The following is a 24997-nucleotide window of genomic DNA, read 5'->3' on the forward strand; positions in this document are numbered from 1 at the left end:
TTTTGGGGGATCCTTTGGGTGGGGGGAAATGGGAGCAGAATCCTTAGGGGGATTGAGGGATCCCTGGCGGTTTTGGGGGGTCCCTCGGGTGGGGGGAAATGGGAGCAGAATCCTTAGGGGGATTTGAGGGGTCCCTGGCGGTTTTGGGGGGTCCCTTGGGTGGGTTCGGGGTGTCCTTGGCCGGGGGATTCGGTCCCAATGAAGCGAAGGGGAGCGCTCCGTGCTCATTAGCATAACCCCGCCCACATATTGCTTAATTAGCATAACCACGCCTTTCCTTGCATCACGCGTCCCCATTATCACGTGTCCCTAACCCCACGGTTTGCGCATCGCCCCGCCCCTCTTTGACTCTGCCGCTTCCCATTGGTCAGCGCTGCATCACGTGACCCTAAACCCCACGCCCTCCTCTTCCCGCCCGCCATTTCCACTTCCGGCGCGGGGCCCCGCCCCCTCCGCCCCCCGCGGCCTCGCGGCGTCGCCGGAGGAAGAGGAGGAGGAAGAGGAGGAGGAAGAGGAAGAGCTGCGCCACAGGCGGGGGCGGATGGGAACGGTGAGGGGCTGCGGGACCGCGGGGGGCTGCGGGGTGGAACGGGGAGCGGGAGGGATCCCAGCGGAGAGACGCGGCCGGCAGGGAACGGCCGAGTGATTGCGGAGGGATCGTGAGGGGGAAAGTGGCGTGAGGGAGGGAGATGTGAGGGGGAGGGGGAGTTTGGGGGTAGTTTGTGAGGGGGGAGGGCAGTTTGGGGGTAGTTTGTGAGGGGGAAGGGCAGTTTGTGAGGGAGAAGGGGCAGTTTAGGGGTGTTTGTGAGGGAGAAGGGGCAGTTTAAGGGCTTATCCTGAGGAGGAGGGGCAGTTTTGGTGGGGAGGGGCAGTTTGGGGGTGTTTCTGAGGAGGGGAGGGGCACTTTGTGAGGGGGAAGGGGCAGTTTAGGGGTTGATCCTGAGGGGGAGGGGCAGTTTTAGATGGAGAATTTGGGGGTATTTATGAGGGGGAGGATCAGTTTGGGGGCAGTTTATGAGGGAGAAGGGGCAGTTTGTGAGGAGGATGGGGCAGTTTGGGGGTTTTTGTGAGGGGTGAGAGACATTTTAGGGGCAGTTTGTGAGGGGGAAGGGGCAGTTTAGGGGTTGATCCTGAGGGGGAGGGGCAGTTTTAGATGGAGAATTTGGGGGTATTTATGAGGGGGAGGATCAGTTTAGGGGGCAATTTATGAGCGAGACGGGGCAATTTTTGAGGGGGGAGGGGCAGTTTAAGGGTTGACCCTGAGGGGGAGGGGCAGTTTTAGATGGGGAATTTGGGGGTGTTAATGAGGGGGAGGGGCAGTTTAGCAACTATTTCTTTAAGGAACAGACCCCAGCGTGATTCCAGCCCCGCCACATCTCCCATTTTGGGGGTGTCCATGCGGGGGGGGGAGGAGCTGTCGCTGTGTTTGTGTGGGGGAGGGGAGCCGGCGGTGGGGGGAGGGGAGGCTGGGGTCACGTGGGGAGGGGGGGGCGCGGCCGGGCTGTGTTTTTGGGAGGGATTTGGGGTTTTTTTTGGGTTGTTTCTCACCCCTTCCCCGCGCTCCCAGCCCCCCCGCAGGATGGCCGAGGGCTGGGCCGAGTGCCCGGCGCTGGGCCCGGGGTGGCAGCGCCGCGAAGCTTTTCGGAAATCCGGGGCCACCAGCGGCCGCAGCGACACCTACTACAGGAGGTGCCACTTCCTCAGCCCCTATTCCCCAAAAAACACCCAGGGATGTGCCTATTCTCCCCCAAAAAACCCCAGGGATGTGCCCCTTCCCCCCCCAAAAAAAACCCCAAGGAAGGGCCCCTATTCCCCTCTATTCCCCCCCCAAAAAAAACTCCAAGGAGGTGCCACTTCCTCAGCCCCTATTCCCCAAAAAACACCCAGGGATGTGCCTATTCCCGCCCAAAAAAAAAAAAAAAAAATCCAAGGACATTCCATTTCCCCAGCCCTCCCCAAAAAAAACTCAAGTTCCCCAGCCCCTATTTTCCCAAAAAAACCCCAGGGATGTGCCTATTCCCCCCCCAAAAAAACCCCAAGGAGGTGCCTCTTCCCCAGCCCCTATTCCCCAAAAAACACCCAGGGATGTGCCTATTCCCCCCCAAAAAAAAACCCAAGGATGTGCCTATTCCCCCCCAAAAAAAAAACTCCAAGGAGGTGCCACTTCCCCAGCCCCTATTCCCCCCCCAAAAAACCCCAGGGATGTGCCTATTCCCCCCGAAAAAAATTCCAGGGATGTGTCCCTTCCCCCCCAAAAAAAACCCAAGGAGGTGCCCCTTCCCCAGCCCCTTTTCCCCCCCAAAAAAACCCCAAGGATGTGCCTATTCCCCCCCAAAAAAAACCCCAAGGAAGGGCCCCTATTCCCCCCCAAAAAAAACCTCCAAGGAGGTGCCACTTACCCAGCCCCTATTCCCCCAAAAAAACCCCAGGGATGTGCCCCTTCCCCCCCAAAAAAAAAACCCAGTATTTGCCCCTTCCCCCCAAAAAAATCCCCAAGGAGGTGCCCCTTCCCCAGCCTCCCCCAAAAAAAACCCCAAGTTCCCCAGTCCCTATTTTCCCCCCCAAAAAAAAACCCCAAGGAGGTGCCTCTTCCCCAGCCCCCCCCCCCAAAAAAAAACCCAAGTTCCCCAGCCCCTATTTCCCCCCCCAAAAAAACCCCAGGTGGGTCCCATTCTGTCCTTTCCCCCTCACCCTGCCATCCCCCACCCCACCCTGGGTTTATTTAGGGGTTTCCCCCTAAGCCCCCCCACCCCCTGATGGTGTTTTGGGAGGGGGGGAATTTCAGAGCCCCCCCCTCCATCTCCCTTTTCCCCCAAATATTTCCATTCTATTTTTTATTTTTTGGAACCTTTTTGAGATCACAGTGCAAGTTTTGGGGTGTTTTATCCCCCTTTTCCCACTCTCCCACTCTTTCCCTTTGACATTTGGGGGCTCCATGAGGATCAGCCACCCCCCCCCTAAATTTTGGGGTCCCTTCCCTGGGGTTTTGGGGTCTCTCCCTTGGGATTTTTAACCCTTCTCTGACTCAAACTCCTCGGCAGCCCCACAGGGCAGAAGTTTCGCAGTAAAATCGAGCTGAGGAGGTTCCTGGGCCCTGGGCACGACCTGAGCAACTTTGACTTCAAATCGGGGCTGCAACGACCCAGCCCCACCCGGGTATGGGGGTGGGGAAGATGGGAGGGGTCCTAAAAAAACAGGGGAGGGGCAAAAAATCCTAAAATCCAAAAAATCCCTGGGGAGAAAAACCCTGTAACAAGGAATTGGGGGCAAAAAATCCTAAAATCCAAAAAATCGGGGAGAAAAACCCTGTAACAAGGAATTGGGGGCAAAAAAATCCTAAAATCCAAAAAATCCCTGGGGAGAAAAACCCTGTAACAAGGAATTGGGGGCAAAAAATCCTAAAATCCAAAAAATCCCTGGGGAGAAAAATCCCTGTAACAAGGAATTGGGGGCAAAAAATCCTAAAATCCAAAAAATCCCTGGGGAGAAAAACCCTGTAACAAGGAATTGGGGGCAAAAAATCCTAAAATCCAAAAAAATCCCTGGGGAGAAAAACCCTGTAACAAGGAATTGGGGGCAAAAAAATCCTAAAATCCAAAAAATCCCTGGGAGAAAAACCCTGTAACAAGGATTGGGGGCAAAAAAATCCTAAAATCCAAAAAATCCCTGGGGAGAAAAACCCTCTAACAAGGAATTGGGGGCAAAAAATCCTAAATCCAAAAAAATCGGGGAGAAAAACCCTGTAACAAGGAATTGGGGGCAAAAAATCCTGAAATCCAAAAAATCCCTGGGAGAAAAACCCCTGTAACAAGGATTGGGGGCAAAAAAATCCTAAAATCCAAAAAATCGGGGAGAAAAAACCCTGTAACAAGGAATTGGGGGGCAAAAAATCCTAAAATCCAAAAAATCCCTGGGGAGAAAAACCCTGTAACAAGGAATTGGGGGCAAAAAATCCTAAAATCCCAAAAATCCCTGGGAAGAAAAAACCCTGTAACAAGGAATTGGGGGCAAAAAAATCCTAAAATCCAAAAAATCCCTGGGGAGAAAAACCCTTTAACAAGGAATTGGGGGCAAAAAATCCTAAAATCCAAAAAATCGGGGAGAAAAACCGTGTAACAAGGAATTGGGGGCAAAAAATCCTAAAATCCAAAAAATCCCTGGGGAGAAAAATCCCATAACAAGGAATTGGGGCAAAAAATCCTAAAATCCAAAAAATCCCTGGGGAGAAAAAACTGTAACAAGGAATTGGGGGCAAAAAATCCTAAAATCCAAAAAATCCCTGGGGAGAAAAACCCTGTAACAAGGAATTGGGGGCAAAAAATCCTAAAATCCAAAATCCAAAAAATCCCTGGGGATAAAAACCCTGTAACAAGGAATTGGGGGCAAAAAATCCTAAAATCCAAAAAATCCCTGGGGAGAAAAACCCCATAACAAGGAATTGGGGGTGGAATAAAGATAAGAGGGAAATGAGGGTGAGGAGACCCTAAATTGGGGAGGGGGCACCAAAATCCTAAAAGAGCCTGAGGAGAAAAACCCCATAACAAGGAACTGGGGGGGAGGAGAACCTAAATTGGGGAGGGGGGAACAAAAGGTCCCTAAACTGGGGAGGGGGCACCAAAATCCTAAAAGACCCTGAGGAGAAAAACCCCATAACAAGGAATTGGGGGTAGAATAAAGAAATGAGGGTGAGGAGACCCTAAATTGGGGAGGGGGGAACAAAGGGGTCCTTAAATTAGGGAGGAGCAGAAATAGGGGGTTTGAATTGAAGGGGGGGTCTCTCCACTTTGTGACTCCCCCTCCCCATTTTCTGCCTTTCAGACCAAGAAAAGCCCCAAATGGCACCTGCCCACCGCGCCCCTCCCAGAGCCCCCCAAAATCGTCAAAGAGGAGGCGGAGGAGGCGGAGGGGGGCGGGGCTCAGACTGAGGAAACCCCGCCCCTACAAGATGCTCCGCCCTCATCGGGTCAAGCCCTGCCCATCCCCATCCAAGCCACGCCCCCTTCTGCACAGGCATCACCTCGTTTAGTTCAGACCACGCCCCCTTCTGTCGAGGCCACGCCCCCTCCAGAGCCCCCCCTGCGCAGGAGCCGGAAGCGGCCGCTCCTGGAGCCCCCCCAGGAGGGCGTGATGGCGTGAGTGGGGGTCCCACAAGTGGGATGGGGGTCTCCTGGAACTCTTGGTGTGGGGAGGGGGTGACCCAAAGAGGGAGGCGGGGAAAGTTTAGGGGGGATCCCTCAGGGGGATTGTGGGATACCCTGGGGGCTGGGGGTGCACTGAGGGTTTTGGGGTCCCCCCCAAACTGTCCCCCCTCCTCTGCAGGCTCTGTGCCAGCTGCCAGACTCTGTTCCCAGGGGTGTCACTGCCCCCCCAGCGCCGCTGCCGCTGGCTGTGCCCCGACTGCCGTGGTGAGCTTCGGCCTCAGGCCCCCTCCCCATCCCCTGCTGCTCCTCATCCTCCCCATCCCCTGCTCCTCATCCTCCCCATCCCCTGCTCCTCATCCTCCCCATCCCCTGCTGTTCCCCCTCATCCTCCCCATCCCCTGCTGCTCCTCATCCTCCCCATCCCCTGCTGCTCCTCATCCTCCCCATCCCCTGCTCCCCCTCATCCTCCCCATCCCCTGCTCCTCATCCTCCCCATCCCCTGTTCCCCCTCATCCTCCCCATCCCCTGCTCCTCCTCATCCTCCCCATCCCCTGCTGCTCCTCATCCTCCCCATCCCCTGCTCCTCATCCTCCCCATCCCCTCTGCTCATCCCCCCCATCCCCTGCTACTCCTCATCCTCCCCATCCCCTGCTCCTCATCCTCCCCATCCCCTGCTGCTCCCCCTCATCCTCCCCATCCCCTGCTACTCCTCATCCTCCCCATCCCCTGCTCCTCATCCTCCCCATCCCCTGCTGCTCCTCATCCTCCCCATCCCCTGCTCCTCATCCTCCCCATCCCCTGCTGCTCCTCATCCTCCCCATCCCCTCCTCCTCCTCATCCCCTGCTCCTCCCCATCCTTTCTGCTTTTTCCCATCCCCTCTACTCCCCATCCTCATCCTCTCTGCTTCTCCTCCTCCTCCCCATCCCCTGCTGCTCCTCATCCTCCCCATCCCCTGCTGCTCCTCATCCTCCCCATCCCCTGCTGCTCCCCCTCATCCTCATCCTCTGCTCCTCCCCATCCCCTGCTCCCCTCCCCATCCTCATCCTCTCTGCTTCTCCTCATCCTCCCCATCCCCTGCTCTTCCTCATCCTCTCTGCTCCCAATCCCCATCTCCTCTGCTCCTCCCCATCCTCATGCCCTCTAGTCCCCATCCTCCTCACCCTCTCTGCTCCTCCCCATCCTTTCTGCTCTTTCCTATCCTCACTGCCCCTCCCCATCCTCATCCCCTCTGCTCCTCCTCATCCTCCCCATCCCCTCTGCTCCTCCTCATCCTCCCCATCCCCTCTGCTCCTCCTCATCCTCCCCATCCCCTCTGCTCCTCCTCATCCTCCTCATCCTCTCCCACTTTGCTCAGCTCTCTCAGACCTTTGCCTGGTTTATCCTCTTCCTCATTTTCCTGCTCTTCTTTCTGTCCTTCATTCCCTGAATTGCTTCAACCTCTGAAATTTCACCTTCCTCCTCCTCCCTTATTCCTCCTTGCCCTCTTCTCACTATGTTTTGGATTATTCTGGGTGGGGGAGGAAGGAATCCTGAAGGATTTTGGGAGGAGGGTCAGGGTGGGATCCCAGCAAAGTTGGGGTGACCCCAACCCCCCCTTCCTTCATCCCCCCAGCCCAGAGACGAGACTTCAACCGCGAACAACGATTCTACAAGGTACCCCAAATCCTTCAGTGGGGAGGGAAAAAATCACACCCCTGGGTATCCCCCAGATCCCTCAGGGGGTTTGGGGACCCCCACACAGCCCTGACCCCCCCTCCCCACAGCGGGTGGGCTGTGGCACGTGCCAGGCCTGCCTCATCCCCGAGGACTGCGGGATCTGCAGCGCCTGCACCCGCAGCGCCCCCGGGGCGTCCTCGGGGCCCGGCCGCACCCCCAAGTGCCTCCTGCGCCGCTGCCTGCGCATCGTCAAGAAGGTACCAGCACCCCCTGGTCATTGTCACAGCCCCTGGGGTCACCAGCATCCCCTCAGTGTCACTGTCACAGCCCCTGGGGTCAACAGCACCCCCTCAGTGTCACCAGCACTCCTTCAGTGTCACCAGCACCCTCTAATTGTCACCAGCATCCCCTCAGTGTCACAGTCACAGCCCCTGGGGTCACCAGCACCCCCTCAGTGTCACTGTCACAGCCCCTGGGGTCACCAGCATCCCCTCAGTGTCACTGTCACAGCCCCTGGGGTCAGTAACACCCCCTCAGTGTCACCAGCATCACCTCAGTGTCACTGTCACAGCCCCTGGGGTCACCAGCACCCCCTGGTCATTGTCACAGCCCCTGGGGTCACCAGCATCACCTCAGTGTCACTGTCACAGCCCCTGGGGTCAGCAACACCCCCTCAGTGTCACTGTCACAGCCCCTGGGGTCACCAGCATCCCCTCAGTGTCACTGTCACAGCCCCTGGGGTCAGCAACACCCCCTCAGTGTCACCAGCATCACCTCAGTGTCACTGTCACAGCCCTCAGGGTCACCAGCTTCCCTTCAGTGTCACTGTCACAGCCCCTGGGGTCAGCAACACCCCCTCAGTGTCACTGTCACAGCCCCTGGGGTCACCAGCATCCCCTCAGTGTCACTGTCACAGCCCCTGGGGTCAGCAACACCCCCTCAGTGTCACTGTCACAGCCCCTGGGGTCAGCAACACCCCCTCAGTGTCACTGTCACAGCCCCTGGGGTCACCAGCATCCCCTCAGTGTCACTGTCACAGCCCCTGGGGTCAGCAACACCCCCTCAGTGTCACTGTCACAGCCCCTGGGGTCAGCAACACCCCCTCAGTGTCACCAGCATCACCTCAGTGTCACTGTCACAGCCCCTGGGGTCACCAGCATCCCCTCAGTGTCACTGTCACAGCCCTCAGGGTCACCAGCACCCTTCTTGGTCACTGTCACAGCCCCTGGGGTCACCAGCATCCCCTCAGTGTCACTGTCACAGCCCTTGGGGTCACCAGCATCACCTCAGTGTCACTGTCACAGCCCCTAGGGTCAGCAACATCACCTCAGTGTCAGTGTCACAGCCCCTGGGGTCAACAGCACCCCCTCAGTGTCACCAGCACTCCTTCAGTGTCACCAGCACCCTCTAATTGTCACCAGCATCCCCTCAGTGTCACAGTCACAGCCCCTGGGGTCACCAGCACCCCCTCAGTGTCACAGTCACAGCCCCTGGGGTCACCAGCACCCTTCCTGGTCACTGTCACAGCCCTTAGGGTCACCAACACCCTTCCTGGTCACTGTCACAGCCCTTAGGGTCACCAACACCCTTGCTGGTCACTGTCACAGCCCTTAGGGTCACCAACACCCTTGCTGGTCACTGTCACAGCCCTTGGGGTCACCAGCACCCCCTGGTCATTGTCACAGCCCTCAGGGTCACCAGCATCCCTCTGGTATCAGCAGCACCCCCCATGTCCATGTCACCATAATCTTCTCTCTCCCAGTGTCATTGTCACTCCCCCAGTGTCACCAGCACCACCCATATCTCTGCACATTCACCCATGTTATCCCATATTCTCCTGTTATCCCATGTTATCACCTGTTCACCTGTGTTATCCCATATTCTCCCCTGTTATCCCATGTTATCACCTGTTCACCTGTGTTATCCCATATTATCCCCTGTTATCCCATGTTATCACCTGTGTTATCCCCTGTTATCCCATGTTATCACCTGTGTTATCCCATATTCTCCCCTGTTATCCCATGTTATCACCTGTTCACCTGTGTTATCCCATATTCTCCCCTGTTATCCCATGTTATCACCTGTGTTATCCCATATTATCCCCTGTTATCCCATGTTATCACCTGTGTTATCCCATATTCTCCCCTGTTATCCCATGTTATCACCTGTGTTATCCCATATTCTCCCCTGTTATCCCATGTTATCACCTGTTCACCTGTGTTATCCCATATTATCCCCTGTTATCCCATGTTATCACCTGTTCACCTGTGTTATCCCATATTCTCCCCTGTTATCCCATGTTATCACCTGTTCACCTGTGTTATCCCATATTCTCCCCTGTTATCCCATGTTATCACCTGTGTTATCCCATATTCTCCCCTGTTATCCCATGTTATCACCTGTTCACCTGTGTTATCCCATATTCTCCCCTGTTATCCCATGTTATCACCTGTGTTATCCCATATTCTCCCCTGTTATCCCATGTTATCACCTGTGTTATCCCATATTCTCCCCTGTTATCCCATGTTATCACCTGTTCACCCATGTTATCCCATATTCTCCCCTGTTATCCCATGTTATCACCTGTTCACCTGTGTTATCCCATATTCTCTCCTGTTATCCCATGTTATCACCTGTGTTATCCCATATTCTCCCCTGTTATCCCATGTTATCACCTGTGTTATCCCATATTCTCCCCTGTTATCCCATGTTATCACCTGTTCACCTGTGTTATCCCATATTATCCCCTATTTCCCTCTATTTTTCCCATGTTTAATCCCCATCCCTCCCCATGTCCCCCAGGGCCTGGGCTGTCCCTCTGTCCCCTGTCCCTCTGTTGCTTACCTGTGACACACATTCTCCCATTTTATCCCATATTATCCCCTATTCACCCCTGTTATCCCATAATTTCCCATGTTAACTCGTGTAATCCCCATGTCCCCCAGGGCCTGGGCTGGTGCTCCTGTCTCCTTCTGTCCCTTCTCTGTGACACACATTGTCCCCTGCTATCCCATAATTTCCCATGTTAACTGGTGTCCCCAGGGCCTGGGCTGTGGCTCCTGCTCGGGCTGCCTGAGCACCGAGGACTGTGGCAGCTGCTGCATCTGCCTGCGGCGCCTGCAGCCCGGCCTCAAGCGCCAGTGGCGCTGCCTGCGGCGCCGCTGCCTGCGCCCCAAGGTGGGACTGCGCCCCGGGGGTCACCCCCGTGTCACCTGTGTGCCCCCAGAGTCACCCCAATGTCCCTGTACGCCCCGGGGGTCACCCCAGAGTCACCTGTGTGCCCCAGGGTCACCCCAGAGTCACCTGTGTGCCCCAGTGTCACCCCAGTGTCACCCCAATGTCCCTGTGTGCCCCAGGGTCACCCCAGAGTCACCTGTGTACCCCAGAGTCACCCCAGGGTCACCCCAATCTCACCTGTGCCCCCCTGGGGTCACCCCAGAGTCACCTGTGTGCCCCAGGGTCACCCCAGGGTCACCCCAATGTCCCTATGCGCCCGGGGGTCACCCCAGTGTCACCCCAGGGTCACCCCAGTCTCACCTGTGCCCCCCCGGGGTCACCCCAGAACCACCCCGACATCCCCATAACCCCTGTGTGCCCCCAGGGTCACCGCAATGTCCCTGTGTGCCTCCAGGGTCACCCCAGTGTCACCTGTGTGCCCCCAGGGTCACCCCAGTGTCACCCCAGAGTCACCCCAGTGTCACCTGTGCGCCCCAGGGTCACCCCAATGTCCCTGTGTGCCCCCAGAGTCACCCCAGAGTCACCCCAGAGTCACCTGTGTACCCCAGGGTCACCCCAGAGTCACCCCAGTGTCACCCCAATGTCCCTGTGTGCCCCCAGAGTCACCCCAATGTCACCTGTGTGCCCCAGTGTCACCCCAATGTCACCTGTGTGCCCCAGGGTCACCCCAATGTCCCCCATAACCCCTGTGTGCCCCCAGGGTCACCCCAGGGTCACCCCAACATCCCCCACCCCGTGTCCCCTCCTTCTGACCCCACCCCCTGCGTGTCCCCCCAGAAATCCAGGGTGGCCAAGAAGAGCCAGAGCCCGCTGCCCCTGACAGAGGTGAGTGTGGGACCCCCGGGCGTTTTTGGGGACCCCCAGGGAGGTGTTTTTGGGGACCCCTGGTCACTCCCAGGTGTTCCTGAGGACCCCTCACCCCCATTTCTCCCCCCCAGAAATGGAAGCCCCCCATGGAGTGGGAGCCCAGTGACGCCTCCAGCAGCAGGCACAGAGTGAGTGGGGCACACCTGGGCACACCTGGACACACCTGGAACCCCCAGACCCCCCCACTGACCCCCACCCTTCCCTCGCAGAAGATCCTGACCAAGGCCAAGGAGAAGAAGAAGCCGGGGCGACCCCCGAAGCCCCCCGGACCCCGCGGGGTGAGTGACAGGTGCTGGCCACGCCCCCTCCACCCATGGCCACGCCCTTCCCACAGCAGCTATTAGAGGCGGGGAAGCCGTAATGCCCTTAATATACGGGCAATATCGGGGTGCAGGTACCGTATTGACCCTAATGGCTGTTCCAGCCTCTATTCAGGAGCCAGAATAATGGGGTGCAGATACCGTAATTCTCTTAAAAGCTGTGCCATTTGTTAATATCGGGGTTCAGGCCTTGCAGTAATGGGGTGCAGGTACCATAATTCTCCTAAAGCTGTGCCAGTTGTTAATAATGGAGTGCAAGTACCGTAATGTTGCTATGAGCAGTGAATATTGGGGTTCAGCACATTCAAACCTCACAAATATTGGGGTGTCAGTACTGTAATACCCCTAATGCTGGGGCCAGGTCACCCCCAAACCTGCTCACAGCTGATGGTGGGGTCTGAGCCACCCTGGCTGTGGGGTTGGGGCGCTGTAATGCCCCAAATAATGGGGTTCAGTTACCCCAAAACTCCTCCATAACAGGGTTTGGTTACCATAATGCTCCTAATAACCGCTCAGGGTTTAATAGGTATCAATAGTGGGGTGCAGGTACCGTAATGACCCAAATAACAGAGCTCACATACCGTAATTATCTTAAAAGCTGTGCCAGTTGTAAATAACGGGGTGCAGGTACCGTAATGACCCTATGAGCTGTTCCAAGGGTGAATATTGGGGTTCAGCGCATTCACACCCCACGAATAATAGGGCTGCGGGTACCGTAACGTCTCTAATAGCTGCTCCTACCATAACACCCGCCTTCCGCCGCTGCCGTAATACCCCTAATACCGCCGCACTTACCGTAACGCTCCTAACAGCTGCTCCCTCACTAACCCCACCCCCACTCCGCGCCGGCTTTTGGGGACATTTTGGGGGAATCCCGGGGGTGACGCCGCTCTCTGCCGGCAGCGGGGGGTGCGGAGCCGGGCCAGCCGGCGCTGCGGGGTGTGCGCCGCCTGCCGGCGCCCGGCCGACTGCGGCCGCTGCGACTTCTGCCGGGACAAGCCCAAGTTCGGGGGGCGGAACCTCAAGCGCCAGAAGTGCCGCTGGAGGCAGTGCCTGCGCTGTGCCATGGTGGGTCCCGCCCCCCCCTCCCAGTGCTTCCCAGTAACGTCCCAGCGAGCCCCAGTCGCCCCCTCTCCTCAGCGACCCGACTCCTTCTTCCTTCGGCTGGGGAAACTGAGGCACGCGCAAGGTTCAGGCTCCCGGGCTGGGTGCAGCCCAGTTGGGACCAGTACGGACAAGTTTGGGGTGGGAGGGGGAGTGGGGGGGGGTTGCCTGGACGCCTGGGTCCTTCCTGCATTGCTTGGCTTTGGGGGGCTCACGCTGGGTGCCTGTTTTTGGAGGGGTGGGGGTCCCTCAGCCAGCCACACCCTCCTGGGTGGGGGTTGCTCCTTCCAAAATCCACATTCCTCCCCCCCCTCCCCTCGGTGCCCCACCCCCCACTCTGAGGTCTCTCTCCTGGCGCAGAGGCGGCTGCTGCCGGTGGGGGGGGGTCGCTGGGGGCCCCCCTGGAGCTGGGGCCGCCCCCTCCCCCCGTCCAGGCCCCTCCCCCACCGCCGCCGCCGCCGCCGGCCCCCCCGACCCCCCCACGCCGCCGCCCGGAGCCGCCGCCGCCGCCTGCCCCGCCCCCCCCGCCAGGTAACGGGACCCCGCCCCCCCCCAAATGCTCCTCCCACCCTCCCCTCCCCCACTTTGCTGTGCTCGCTTTGCTGCTTTGCTCCCCTCCCCCCCTCGGGGGGACCCAGGCGTCCCCAACCCCCTCTCATGGGAGGGGCTTTGGGGGGGGTTTTGGGGACCCCCCCCCAGATGCCTCAGTCCCCTCTGCTGAGACCCCCCAAGTGTGTGCCTCAGTTTCCCCACGGGGGATGAGGTGGGGAGGGGTCCTTTACACACCTGGGTCCTTTTTTGGGAGGTGAGGGGTGGGGGTGGTCTCTGGATACCTGAAGGGAATTGTGGGGGGGGTCTCACCTGGCTGCCCCTCCCCACACAGGACAAGGAGGAGCTGCTGGGGGGGGCTGAGAGCAGCCCTGGACCCCTCCCAGGCCCCCCCCTGCGCCTCTGCCCCATCAAAGAGGAGGCAGGACCCCTCCCCCGCCTGGAGGTGAGACCCCCCGGCCGCCTGGGACCCCCCCCGGACACCTGGGACCCCCCTGTGACCCCCCCTGCCCCCCAGGACCCCCGCCTGGGGCTCCTCATCGCCTCAGCCCCTCGCCTCAAAGGAGCCCCCCCAGAGCCCAGCGTCGCCCCCCAGAGGGTGAGTGAGACCCCAAAACCTCCCTGAGCCTCTTCAGGGTCTCTGAGACCCCTCCCCAATAACTCCCCCCCCAATTTTCCAGCCCCCCCCGGGGGATTTGGGGGTCCTGATCGCCGCCACCCCCCGCGTGAAGCAGGAGCAGCCGCAGCCCAGCGCCTCCCTGGTGCCGGTGAGGATTTTTTTGGGGGGTCCCTGCGATTTTTTTGGGGGGTTTGGGGGGGTCCCTGAGCCTCTGTCTTCACTCCCAGGTGCCCCCCCGGCCCCCCCCCGCCCAGCTGGTGGTGCTGGATGAGAGTGAGGAGGAGGAGGAGGAGGAAGAAGAGGAGGAGGGAGGCAGCAGAGTGGTGAGGAGGGGGAGGGGAGGGTCGGGAGGAACTTTGGGGGGTCCGGGGAGGGGCTTGTGGTGGGTTGAGGGGTCTTGGGAAGGGGTTGGGGGCGTCCTGGGGGGGCTTTAGAGGGAATTTGGGGGGGGCTGAAAACTGGGAACTTTAGGGGGGGGTCGAAGTTTTGGTGAGTAGGGGAGGGTCCTTGGGATTTTGGGGTCCTGGTCACTTTTGGGGGGGGGGGGGCTTGGGGTTTTTGGGGTCCTGATGAGTCAGGGAAGGGACTTTTGGGGAGGGTTTTGGGGTCCTGCTGATTTGGGGAAGAGACTTTTGGGGATTTGGGAAAGTGATTTTTGGGGGGGGAAGTCCTTGGAGTTTTTGGGGTCCTGATAAGCTGGGGAAGGAACTTTTCTGGAGGATCCTTGGGATTTTTGGGGTCCTGGTGACTTTTGTGGGGGATCCTTGGGATTTTTTGGGGTCCTGGTCACTTTTGTGGGGGGATCCTTGGGATTTTGGGGTCCTGGTCACTTTTGTGGGGTATCCTTGGGATTTTTGGGGTCCTGGTCACTTTTGTGGAGGATCCTTGGGATTTTTGGGGTCCTGATCACTTTTGTGGAGGATCCTTGGGATTTTTGGGGTCCTGATCACTTTTGTGGGGGCATCCTTGGGATTTTTGGGGTCCTGATCACTTTTGTGGGGGGATCCTTGGGATTTTTGGGGTCCTGGTCACTTTTGTGGGGGATCCTTGGGATTTTTGGGGTCCTGGTCACTTTTGTGGGGGGATCCTTGGGATTTTTGGGGTCCTGGTGATTTGGGGAAGGGGATCCTTGAGGTTTTGGTGTCCTGCTGAGTCAAGGACAGAACTTTTGGGAAGGTCCTTGATTTTTTTAGGCAAAAGAGATTTGGGGATGATCCTGGTTTTTTTTTTTGCTCCTCTCTTGAGCATCCTTGCATTTTTGGGGAGCGTCTCCCCCAGAAACATTTAGAACCACATTAGTCCAAATCCTCCCCACCCCTCACCCATTAACCCCTTCCCTCCCACAGCCCTTCCCGCTCCCCCCAGCCCCCCAACTCTGGCCCGGCTCCTTCCTGGAGGAACTGGCCGAGATTCCCCTCCCGGCTCACTGGGGCGTGGTGGCCGCTGACGGTGGCCCCGGGCCGTGCCCCGCCCGCGGTTTGCGGCTCGTTCAGCGCTGCCCCCGCTCGCCCATGGCCGCGGCCGCCGTGCTGCTCAACCCGGGCTTGGCTTTCCGCGTTCTGGTCGCCCGCGGCCGCCCGGTGCCCCCCGGGCACGAGGTGCTGGCCCGGCGCCCCCCCCTGCGCTCCGTCCTGGACTTGGTGGAGCTGCTTTGTGATCTCGAGGCTTACGGGCCCTGCCCGGGACCCCCGGGACCCCCGGGCCGGCCCCCGGCCCCTCGGTGCCATGTGTTGGTGAGGGGGGGGAGGTGCTGCCGGCCCTGCCAGCTGCTGGCGGGGGAGGGGCGCTGAGGGGGGGGGGTGGGTGGGGGGTTGAAATGGGGAGGGATGGGTTGTGGGAGGTGAGATTGGGAGTGAAAAATTAGTGGGGGGTTTGATTTTGGGGAGGGGGTTAAAGGGAAGGGAAAATGGAAAAGGGAGGAGAATTAGTGGGGGGGTTAACTGGGGAGGGGGTTAAAGAAAAGGGAATGAGGTGGGAAAGGGAAAATGGAAAAGGAAGGAAAAATAGTGGGGGGTTAATTGGGGAGGGGGGTTAAAAAGGAGAATGGAAAAGGAAGGAGAATTAGTGGGGGATTAATTGGGGAGGGGGTTAAAGGGAAGGGAAAATGGAAAAGGAAAGAAAATTAGTGGGAGGTTTGATTTGGGGAGGGGGTTTAAAAGGAGGTAAATGAGGTGGGAAAGGGAAAATGGAAAAGGAAGGAAAATTAGTGGGGGGTTAATTGGGGAGGGGGTTTAAAGAGAAGGGAAATAGAAAAGGAAGGAGAATTAGTGGGGGGTTAATTGGGTAGGGGGTTTAAAGAGAAGGGAAAATGGAAAAGGAAGGAAAATAAGTGGGGCATTAATTGGGGAGGGGGCTTAAAAGGTGAAATGGAAAAGGAAAATTAATGGGGGGGTTGATTTGGGGAGGGGGTTAAAGGGAAGGGAAGGGAAAAGGAAGGAAAATTAGTGGGGGATTAATTGGGGAGGGGGTTAAAGAGAAGGGAAATAGAAAAGGAAGGAGAATTAGTGGGGGGTTAATTGGGGAGGGGGTTTAAAGAGAAGAAAAATGCAAAAGGAAGGAAAATTTTGGAAGGGGGAGTTTGGGGGAAGTGATGGTTGAACTGGAATTGGGGTGGAGGAAATGGGGGAGGGAATAAAATTGGGAGGGTGAGAGGAAAATTTTAAAAGTGGGGGGGAAACTAAAATTTTGGGGAGATGTGGGGGTGGGGAGGAGGGATGGGGTGTTGCACCTTTGGGGTGGGGAGTGGATTTTGGGGATGGAGCCCGAGGGTGTGGTGGGGGAGGGGCACCCCCCAGGGTGACACCCCAATTTTGGGGACCCCCCCCAGTGACCCCACGAGGCTGAGGGACCCCCAGCAGTGGCATTTTGAGGTGGGGGGAGTCCCCAGGTTTGGTACCACTCCCCCCATTCGGTTTCCCAGGGATATTGGGGTGCCCCCAGCACCCAAATTTTTTTGGGGGAGGGTTCACCCCCCCCCCCACCCCCCAGGTTTTTGGGGACATCAGGTTTATGGGGCCCCGAGTTCGTTGGTTCTCCCGTTTCCCCAGTGCCATACTGGGGCCCCTCCCCCACCCCTCCCAGAGCTTCTATTTTTGACACTGGAACCGCCCCCCAAAATGGGGGTGCGGCCCCTTTAAGAGCCCTCCCCTCCCCCCCGTCGAGATTTAAATGTCCCATGTAAGGCGTGGTGGAAGGGGCGTGGCTTCTTGAAGCCCCGCCCCTCTAATCAAGCCCCGCCCACTCACGCATTTCTCCCGCTATTGCTTCTTCAGGCTACACCCTTTTATGGTAAAAGGGGCGTGTCCTGAGCTGCTCAAGCCACGCCCATTCCCCCCCCCCCCCCCCCCCCGCTGCCTTCAGGGAGTTTCGCGCCGAAGCCATAACCCCGCCCCCTCCCCTTTGGCCCCGCCCCCTCGGCAGAATTTAAAGAGACCGCGAGGAATTATTTTTGTTAAAAGTAAATAAAAGTTTTAAGGAGAAAAACAACAACATTTCGTGATTCTTGAGAAAGGGATGAGCGTCCTGATGTGCAAAAAGATTTTTCCAGACGGGTGAGACCCCCAAAATTTGAGAGTGGGGGAGGGGATGTCACCTCCCTGCCCCAAACACCTTTTCCAGCAGCCGCCGGGGGGGTGCAGAGGGGGGGGGGCGAGCTTTGCCTTTCCAAATTTCCTCCTCGGTCTTTCTTTGGGTGAAAGCCCAGCTGGGGGGAGGGGCAGCAGGGTCTCCAGAAGTTTTTTGGGGGGTCTTGAGGCTTTTGGAGGCTTGGTGGGCGTAGAACCCCCCCTCACGTTTGGCTTGGGCCACCTCGGCCCGCAGGCGCTGAGCCCTGACCTGGCGCTCGTAGCTGAGCCGCTCGCTCAGGTGAGGCCACCTGAACCCGGGCAGGTACTGTGGGGAGAGGGGGGCAGGTCAGGGGAACCCCAAAAAACAGCAGAAACAACCCCCCCAATAAGGTTTTGGGGTGTTCGAACCCCCCTCAGCTGCTGAATCCAAAAATGGAATCCAGGTGTTCACTACAAAGGACCCAAAGTCCCAAAAAGGGATCCAGGTGTTCCCTGTATAGTGTGGGACCCCCAAAAGAGGGACCCAGGTGTGGGACCCCCCAAAAACCATCAGAAACAACCCCCCCAATAAGGTTTTGGGGTGTTCGAACCCCCCTCAGCTGCTGAATTCAAAAATGGAATCCAGGTGTTCACTACAAAGGACCCAAAGTCCCAAAAAGGGATCCAGGTGTTCCCTGTATAGTGTGGGACCCCCAAAAGAGGGACCCAGGTGTGGGAGCCCCAAAAAATATCAGAAACAACCCCCCCAATAAGGTTTTGGGGTGTTCGAACCCCCCTCACCTGCTGAATCCAAAAATGGAATCCTGGTGTTAAAGGATTCAAAGTCTGGGATGCCCCAAAAAGGGATCCAGGTGTTCCCTGTATAGTGTGGGACCCCCAAAAGAGGGACCCAGGTGTGGGACCCCCCAAAAAACAGCAGAAACAACCCCCCCAATAAGGTTTTGGGGTGTTTGAACCCTCCTCACCTGCTGGGCCAAGTGTGTGGGAGGGGTTCCCCCATACAGCCCAAACCCTCCCCCCCAGTGATGGGACCCCCCTGAACCCCAAAACAGGAACCCCCAATGGGTCAGAACTACCTGAGACCCCCACAAAAGGGGGAGACCCCAAAAAATGGGACCCAAAGTCTAGAATCCCCCAAAAATGGGATCCAGGTGTTCCCTACAAAGGATTCAAAGTCTGGGATGGCCCCAAAAAGGGATCCAGGTGTTCCCTGTATAGTGTGGGACCCCCAAAAGAGGGACCCAGGTGTGGGACCCCCCAAAAAACAGCAGAAACAACCCCCCCAATAAGATTATGGGGTGTTCAAACCTCCCTCACCTGCTGGGCCAGGTGTGTAGGAGGGGTCCCAATAGAATCCCAGTGGGTCAGAACTACCTGAGACCCCCCAAAAATGGGATTCAGGTGTTCCCCACAAAGGACCCAAGGTGTGGAACCCCCCAAAAAACATCAGAAACAACCCCCCCAATAAGGTTTTGGGGTGTTTAAACCCTCCTCACCTGCTGGTCCAGGTGTGTGGGAGGGGTCCCTAATAGAACCCCAGTGAACCCTAAAATGGGAACACCCAGTGGGTCAGAGCTACCTGAGACCCCCCAAAAAAGGGGGAGACCCCCAAAAATGGGATTCAGGTGTTCCCCACAAAGGATCCAAAGTCCTGAACCCCCCAAAAATTGATCCAGGTGTTCTTTACCTAAGTCTGACAACCCCAAAAATGGGACCCAGGTGCTCCCTATATAGGACCCAAAGTCTGGGACCCCCAAAAATGGGACCCAGGTGCTCCCTACATAGGATCCAAGGTCTGGGACCCCCAAAAATGGACTCAGGTCCACCCCAACCCCTCACCCACAAAGGGTCCCCAGCACCCAGGAACCCACAGGGGCACCCAAAGGCCTGAGACACCCCCAAAAAAGGGATCCAGGTGTTCCCAAAATAGTATTCAAGGTCTGAGACCCCCAAAAATGGGACCCAGGTGTTCCCTACAAAAGATCCAAGGTCTGGGATCCCCAAAAATGGAACCCAGGTGTTCCCTCCTACAAAGAACCCAAAGTCTGGGAGCCCCAAAAAAGGGACCCAGGTCATCCCTACATAGTACCCAAGGTGTGGGACCCCAAAAAAAGGGATTCACTTGTTCCCTGAACAGTATTCAAGGTCTGGGACCCCCCAAAAAATTGATCCAGTGTTCCCTTCAAAAGATCCAAAGTCTGGGACCTCCAAAAATTTGACCCAGGTGCTTCTTATATAGGACCCAAAGTCTGGGACCCCCCAAAATGGATCCAGGTGTTCCCTACATAGGACCCAAAGTCTGAGACCCCCAAAAATGAACTCAGGGCCACCCCAACCCCATCACCCAGGAAACCACAGGGGCACCCAAAGGTCAGAGACCCCCCCAAAAAGTGCTCCAACCCCCCTAAAACAACCCTGAGCCACCCAGGACCCCTCCCCAGGACCCCCCTGACCTTGATGCTCCAGCAGTGGTGCCGGAAGGGGCTGCGGGGCCGGGGGGCCATGGCGGCGCCGTGCAGGAGTTTGGCCGCGCGTTTGGCCGCGCGTTTGTCCCGGAATTCCACCCAGCCCTCGGCGAAGGCGGCGGGAGCCCCGCCCGGGCGCTGCCGGCGGCGCCGCACCGACCCCCCTGCGGAGAAACGGGGCGGGGTGAGACCCCCGGGGGGCGGGAGACACAGCACAGGGGGTGAGACCCCCGGGGGGCGGGAGACACAGCACAGGGGGTGAGACCCCCGGGGGGAGGGAGACACAGCACAGGGGGTGAGACCCCCAGGGAGGGAGGGACACACAGCACAGGGGGTGAGACCCCCGGGGGGAGGGACACACCGAGAGGGTGAGACCACCAGGGGGCGGGATACACCGAGAGGGTGAGACCCCCGGGGGGCGGGACACACCGAGAGGGTGAGACCCCCGGGGGGCGGGACACACCGAGAGGGTGAGACCACCCCGGGGGGCGGGACACACAGCACAGGGGATCTCTGACCCCCCCAAAAACCCTCTGACCCCATTTTTGGGGTTCTGACCCCCCCAAAAAGCCCCTCTGACTCCCCAAAACCCCCCTGACCTCCCCAAAAAGCCCCTCTGACCCCTCAAAACCCCCCTGACCCCCCAAAACCCCCCTGACCCCCCAAAAAAAAGCCCCCCTGACCCCATTTTTGGGGCTCTGACCCCCCCAAAAGCCCCTCTGACCCCCCCAAACCCCCCTGACCCCCCAAAACCCCCCTGACCCCCCAAAAAAAGCCCCCCTGACCCCATTTTTGGGGCTCTGACCCCCCCAAAAGCCCCTCTGACCCCCCCAAACCCCCCTGACCCCCCCAAAAAAGCCCCCCCGACCCCATTTTTGGGGCTCTGACCCCCCCAAAAAGCCCCCCATTCCCATTTTTGGGGTCCCCCCTCACCGTGGGGCTGCAGGAAGACCCTCCCCAGCTCCCCCCATACCCCATTTTTGGGATTCTGACCCCCCCAAACCCCCCCAAACCCCCCATACCCCATTTTTGGGATTCTGACCCCCCCAAACCCCCCATACCCCATTTTTGGGGCTCTGACCCCCCCAAACCCCCCCATACCCCATTTTTGGGGTCCCCCCTCACCGTGGGGCTGCAGGAAGACCCTCCCCAGCTCCCCCCATACCCCATTTTTGGGATTCTGACCCCCCCAAACCCGCCCATTCCCCATTTTTGGGGTCCCCCCTCACCGTGGGGCTGCAGGAAGACCCTCCCCAGCTCCCCGTGCGGCCGCAGCAGCGCCCGCGCCTGGCGGGGCCCGAACCCGGGCGGGAGGAAGGACAAATACAGAACCCCCGGCACCACCGGCTTCGGGGGGGGCTGCGAGGGGGGCGCGCCATCGTCTTCATCCTTTTCCTCCTCCTTTTCCTCCATTTCTTCCTCTTTTTCCTCCTCTTCTTCCTCCTCCTCTCCCCTCCCGTGCAGGCCCCGCTCGGCCGCGGCCATGGCGCCTGAGATGGGCAGCAAGGAGTTAAACACAAGCGAATCCCTCTCCGGGCTCTGCAGGACCCCCAAAATCCGCCCTGGGACCCCAAAAATCCCCCCCGGGACCCCCAAAATCCCCCCCGGGACCCCCAGACCCGCACAGCGCTGAAAGCCGCGGTCCCGAACTACTGACACGGCCGTAAAGCAGCGGCAGGAAAGGGCGGAGCTGTCGCGAAAAAGCCGTAAATGGATTGTGGGCGTGGTTTAGTCTGAGGGGAGTTGTTTTGGGGGCGTGGTTGGTGTTGTGGGCGTGGCCTGGTGGTTTGCGCGGGAATGGCTGAGGGGGAGTTTTGGCGGGAAAGGCCCCGCCCGCTCTGGGGTTCATGGGATGCCCACAGTGCCCCCCCCCAGAGCCCCCCGACCCACTGAGACCCCCCAGGACACACTGACCCCCCCCAGAGCCCCCCGACCCACTGAGACCCCCCAGGACACACTGACCCCCCCCAGAGCCCCCCGACCCACTGAGACCCCCCAGGACACACTGACCCCCCCCCAGAGCCCCCGACCCACTGAGACCCCCCAGGACACACTGACCCCCCCCCAGAGCCCCCCGACCCACTGAGACCCCCCAGGACACACTGACCCCCCCCAGAGCCCCCCGACCCACTGAGACCCCCCAGGACACACTGACCCCCCCCCCCCAGAGCCCCCCGACCCACTGAGACCCCCCAGGACACACTGACCCCCCCCCAGGACACACTGACCCCACCCCAGAGCCCCCCGACCCACTGAGACCCCCCAGGACACACTGACCCCCCCCAGAGCCCCCGACCCACTGAGACCCCCCAGGACACACTGACCCCCCCCAGAGCCCCCCGACCCACTTAGACCCCCCAGGACACACTGACCCCCACTCAAAACCCACTGACCCCCCACAGGACCTACTGACCCCCCCCAGAGCCCCCCGACCCACTGACACCCCCCAGGACACACTGACCTCCCCCAGAGCCCCCCGACCCACTGAGACCCCCCAGGACACACTGACCCCCCCCAGAGCCCCCAGGACACACTGACCCCCCCCCCCAGAGCCCCCCGACCCACTGACACCCCTCAGGACACACTGACCCCTCCAGAGCCCCCAGGACACACTGACCCCCACTCAAAACCCACTGACCCCCCACAGGACCTACTGACCCCCCCCCCCCCCAGGACAAACTGACCCCTCCCCCAAAACCCACTGACCCCCCTCCCCCCAGGACAAACTGACCCCTCCAGAGCCCCCAGGACACACTGATCCCCCCCAGAGCCCCCCAGAGCCCCCAGACCCACTGAGCCGCCCGACCCACTGACCCCCCCCCAGGACACACTGACCCCCCACTCAGAGCCCCCCGGAGCCCCCAGACCCACTGAGAGCCCCCAGGACACACTGACTCCCCGCCCCCCAGAGCCCCCCATAGCCCCCAGACCCACTGAGACCCCCAGGACACACTGAACCCCCCCCCAAAAAAACCCACAGACCCCCCCTGACCCCCCCCCCCGCTGTCCATCAATCCCCCCAGCCCCCAAAATCTCCCCAGAGCCCCCCAGCACTCCCCTCACCCTCTCAAACTCCCCTCAGCCCCCCCAAATTCCCCCCCCCCCGTGTCCCCCCTCCCCCCCCCTTGCTGGGGGGGGGTCCTGGCTGCAGATGAGCAGTGGATTATCCCCCCCCCACCCCCCCATAATCCCACAGCTGGGTGGTGGGGGGGGGGGAATTAGGGCCCTCCCAGCCCCCCCAAACCCCCGCGGGGGGGCTCAGCCCCACTGCGGGACCCCCAGGGGATGTTTTTGGGGGGGGGTGGGCCTCTAATCCCCCTCACACCCCCCCTCAAAAAATAATTAACATCTGGTTTAATTGGGGGGGGGGCGAGGGGGTTTTGGGATTTTGGGAGTCCGGCCAAATCGGGGGGGGGGTTGAGGGGGGCTCCTCCCCCTCCCCTTCCCCATCAGCATCTGGAGGGACCCCGGGGGGGGGGAGGATCTGGGGGGGGGGGATTTGGGGGGGTCAGGACGGGGGCGGCCCCCACCCCGCAGTCCCCAGCGGCTGCAGAGGGAGCGGAGCGACCACGGGCCAGGTGAGCGGGGTGGGGGGAGCGGGACCCCCAAATTGGGGGGGCTGGGGACCCCCCAACCCGCCCCGAGATAGGGACAGAGACCCCAGACCCCATGGGGACCCCCAAACTGGGGGAGAGACCCCCAAACCCCCCGCCCGAGATGGGGACAGAGCCTCCAGACCCACGGGAACCTCCAAACTGGGGGGGCTGGGGACCCCCGAACCCGCCCCGAGATGGGAACAGAGCCCCCAGACCCCATGGGAACCCCCAAACTGGGGGGACTGGGGACCCCCGAACCCGCCCCGAGATGGGGACAGAGCCCCCAGACCCCATGGGGACCCCAAAATCCCTCCCCCGAGATGGGGACAGAGCCCCCAGCCCCATGGAGAGCTTCTCTCCCCCCCACATTTGGGGGTCTCTGCCTCTTGGGGTGTCCCTCCCTGCCCCACTGGGGGTCATTATCCCCCTCCCCACCCCATTGAGATCCCCCCACCCCAATTGGTGCCACCCCTCACCCCCGGGGTGCCCTCCCTGTCACCCCCCTCTGTCCCCTCCTGCCCACCCTGGTGTCCCTGGGGTACGACCCCCACCCCACAGAGAGTCACCCCTGCCCCATAGGGACCCCCCTGGTGTCCCTTTGCCCCCTGCCCCACAGCGAGCCACCTCTGCCCCATGGGGTGTCACCCCCACTGTCCCTGTGGTCCCCTGGCACCCACGTCTGCCCCATAGGGAGCCATCCCTGCCCCATAAGGAGCCACCCCTACCCCATAAGGAGCCACCCCTACCCCACAGCGACCCACCCCTACCCTCCATCACCCCCTAACCCCCTTTTTCTTTCCCCCCACAGCCCACCATGCCACCCCTACCCACCCCACTCACCACCCTACTCACCACCCTACTCTCCCTCTGCCCCCCGAGCCGCTGCCCCCCGGCACCCACCCAACCCCACGCCATCCGCTTGGAGGGCGACTTAACTCTGGGTGGGCTGTTCCCGGTGCACGCCCGCGGCCCGGCCGGGGTTCCGTGCGGGCCGGTCAAGAAGGAGAAGGGGATCCACCGGCTGGAGGCGATGCTGTACGCGCTGGACCGCGTCAACGGCGACCCGCGGGTGCTGCCCAACCTGACGCTGGGTGCGCGCATCCTGGACACCTGTTCGCGGGACACCTACGCGCTGGAGCAGGCGCTCAGCTTCGTGCGCAGCCTGCTGCCCCCCGAGGGGGGCGAGGGAAGCTGCCCCGACGGCTCGGCGCCGCGCCGACCCCCGCCCGAGCGGCTGGTGGGGGTCATCGGGGCTTCGGCGAGTTCGGTGTCCATCATGGTGGCCAATGTGCTGCGGCTGTTTGCGGTGGGTTTTTGGGGGGTTTGGGGGGGTTGGGGACATTGGGGACATGGAAGGGTATAGGGGACATGGAGGGACATTGGGGACATGGAGGGACATTGGGGACATGGAGGGACATTTGGAGACATGGAGGGGTCATCGGGGCTTTGGCGAGTTCGGTGTCCATCATGGTGGCCAATGTGCTGCGGCTGTTTGCGGTGGGTTTTTGGGGGGTTTGGGGGGGGTTTGGGGACACTGGGGGCATTGAGGGGCATTTAGGGACACAGAGAGGTGTTAGGGACATGGAGGGACATTGGGGACATGGAGGGGTCATCGGGGCTTCGGCCAACTCTGTGTCCATCATGGTGGCCAATGTGCTGTGGCTGTTTGCGGTGGGTTTTTTGGGGGGGGGGTTGGAGGGTTTGGGGGGGTTTGAGGACATGAAGGGGACATGGAGACATGGAGGGACACTGTGGACATGGAGGGACATTGGGGAGATGGAGGGACATTGGGGACATGGAGGGGTCATCAGGGCTTTGGCCAGCTCGGTGTCCATCATGGTGGCCAATGTGCTGCGGCTGTTTGCGGTGAGGTTTT

General features: G+C 59.9%; 2 protein-coding genes across 7 annotated transcripts; one reads left to right on the forward strand and one right to left on the reverse strand.

The window, feature by feature from the left end:
* Positions 1-392: 392 nt before the first annotated feature.
* On the forward strand, positions 393-15292 carry MBD1 (methyl-CpG binding domain protein 1). 5 transcript variants are annotated; one of them, XM_079333302.1, is made up of 17 exons: positions 393-550; positions 1568-1689; positions 3042-3156; positions 4819-5132; positions 5320-5405; positions 6755-6795; positions 6906-7055; positions 9841-9975; positions 10813-10860; positions 10974-11030; positions 11112-11180; positions 12126-12290; positions 13210-13320; positions 13393-13473; positions 13556-13642; positions 13722-13817; positions 14841-15292. In XM_079333302.1, exons 1-17 carry the CDS (start codon positions 542-544, stop codon positions 15282-15284), a joined length of 2130 nt encoding a protein of 709 aa, XP_079189428.1. In that variant the 5' UTR covers positions 393-541; the 3' UTR covers positions 15285-15292. The 5 variants fall into 5 exon arrangements, with proteins under 5 accessions (XP_079189428.1, XP_079189426.1, XP_079189427.1 ...); XM_079333300.1 differs by having other exon boundaries at positions 13210-13473; XM_079333301.1 differs by having other exon boundaries at positions 13210-13473; positions 13749-13817.
* On the reverse strand, positions 13175-21010 carry ABT1 (activator of basal transcription 1; the record flags this gene model as incomplete). Of its 2 annotated transcripts, XM_079333306.1 has the most annotated exons (4): positions 13175-13187; positions 17087-17385; positions 19514-19689; positions 20755-21010. In XM_079333306.1, the coding sequence occupies 4 exons, from the start codon at positions 21008-21010 to the stop codon at positions 13184-13186; spliced, it is 735 nt and encodes a 244-aa protein (XP_079189432.1). In that variant the 3' UTR covers positions 13175-13183. The 2 variants fall into 2 exon arrangements, with proteins under 2 accessions (XP_079189432.1, XP_079189431.1); XM_079333305.1 differs by lacking the exon at positions 13175-13187 and having other exon boundaries at positions 17075-17385.
* Positions 21011-24997: the final 3987 nt, after the last annotated feature.

Source organism: Erithacus rubecula (assembly GCF_903797595.1).
Source record: "Erithacus rubecula genome assembly, contig: scaffold_929_arrow_ctg1, whole genome shotgun sequence".
In the NCBI taxonomy this organism is placed as follows: domain Eukaryota; kingdom Metazoa; phylum Chordata; class Aves; order Passeriformes; family Muscicapidae; genus Erithacus; species Erithacus rubecula.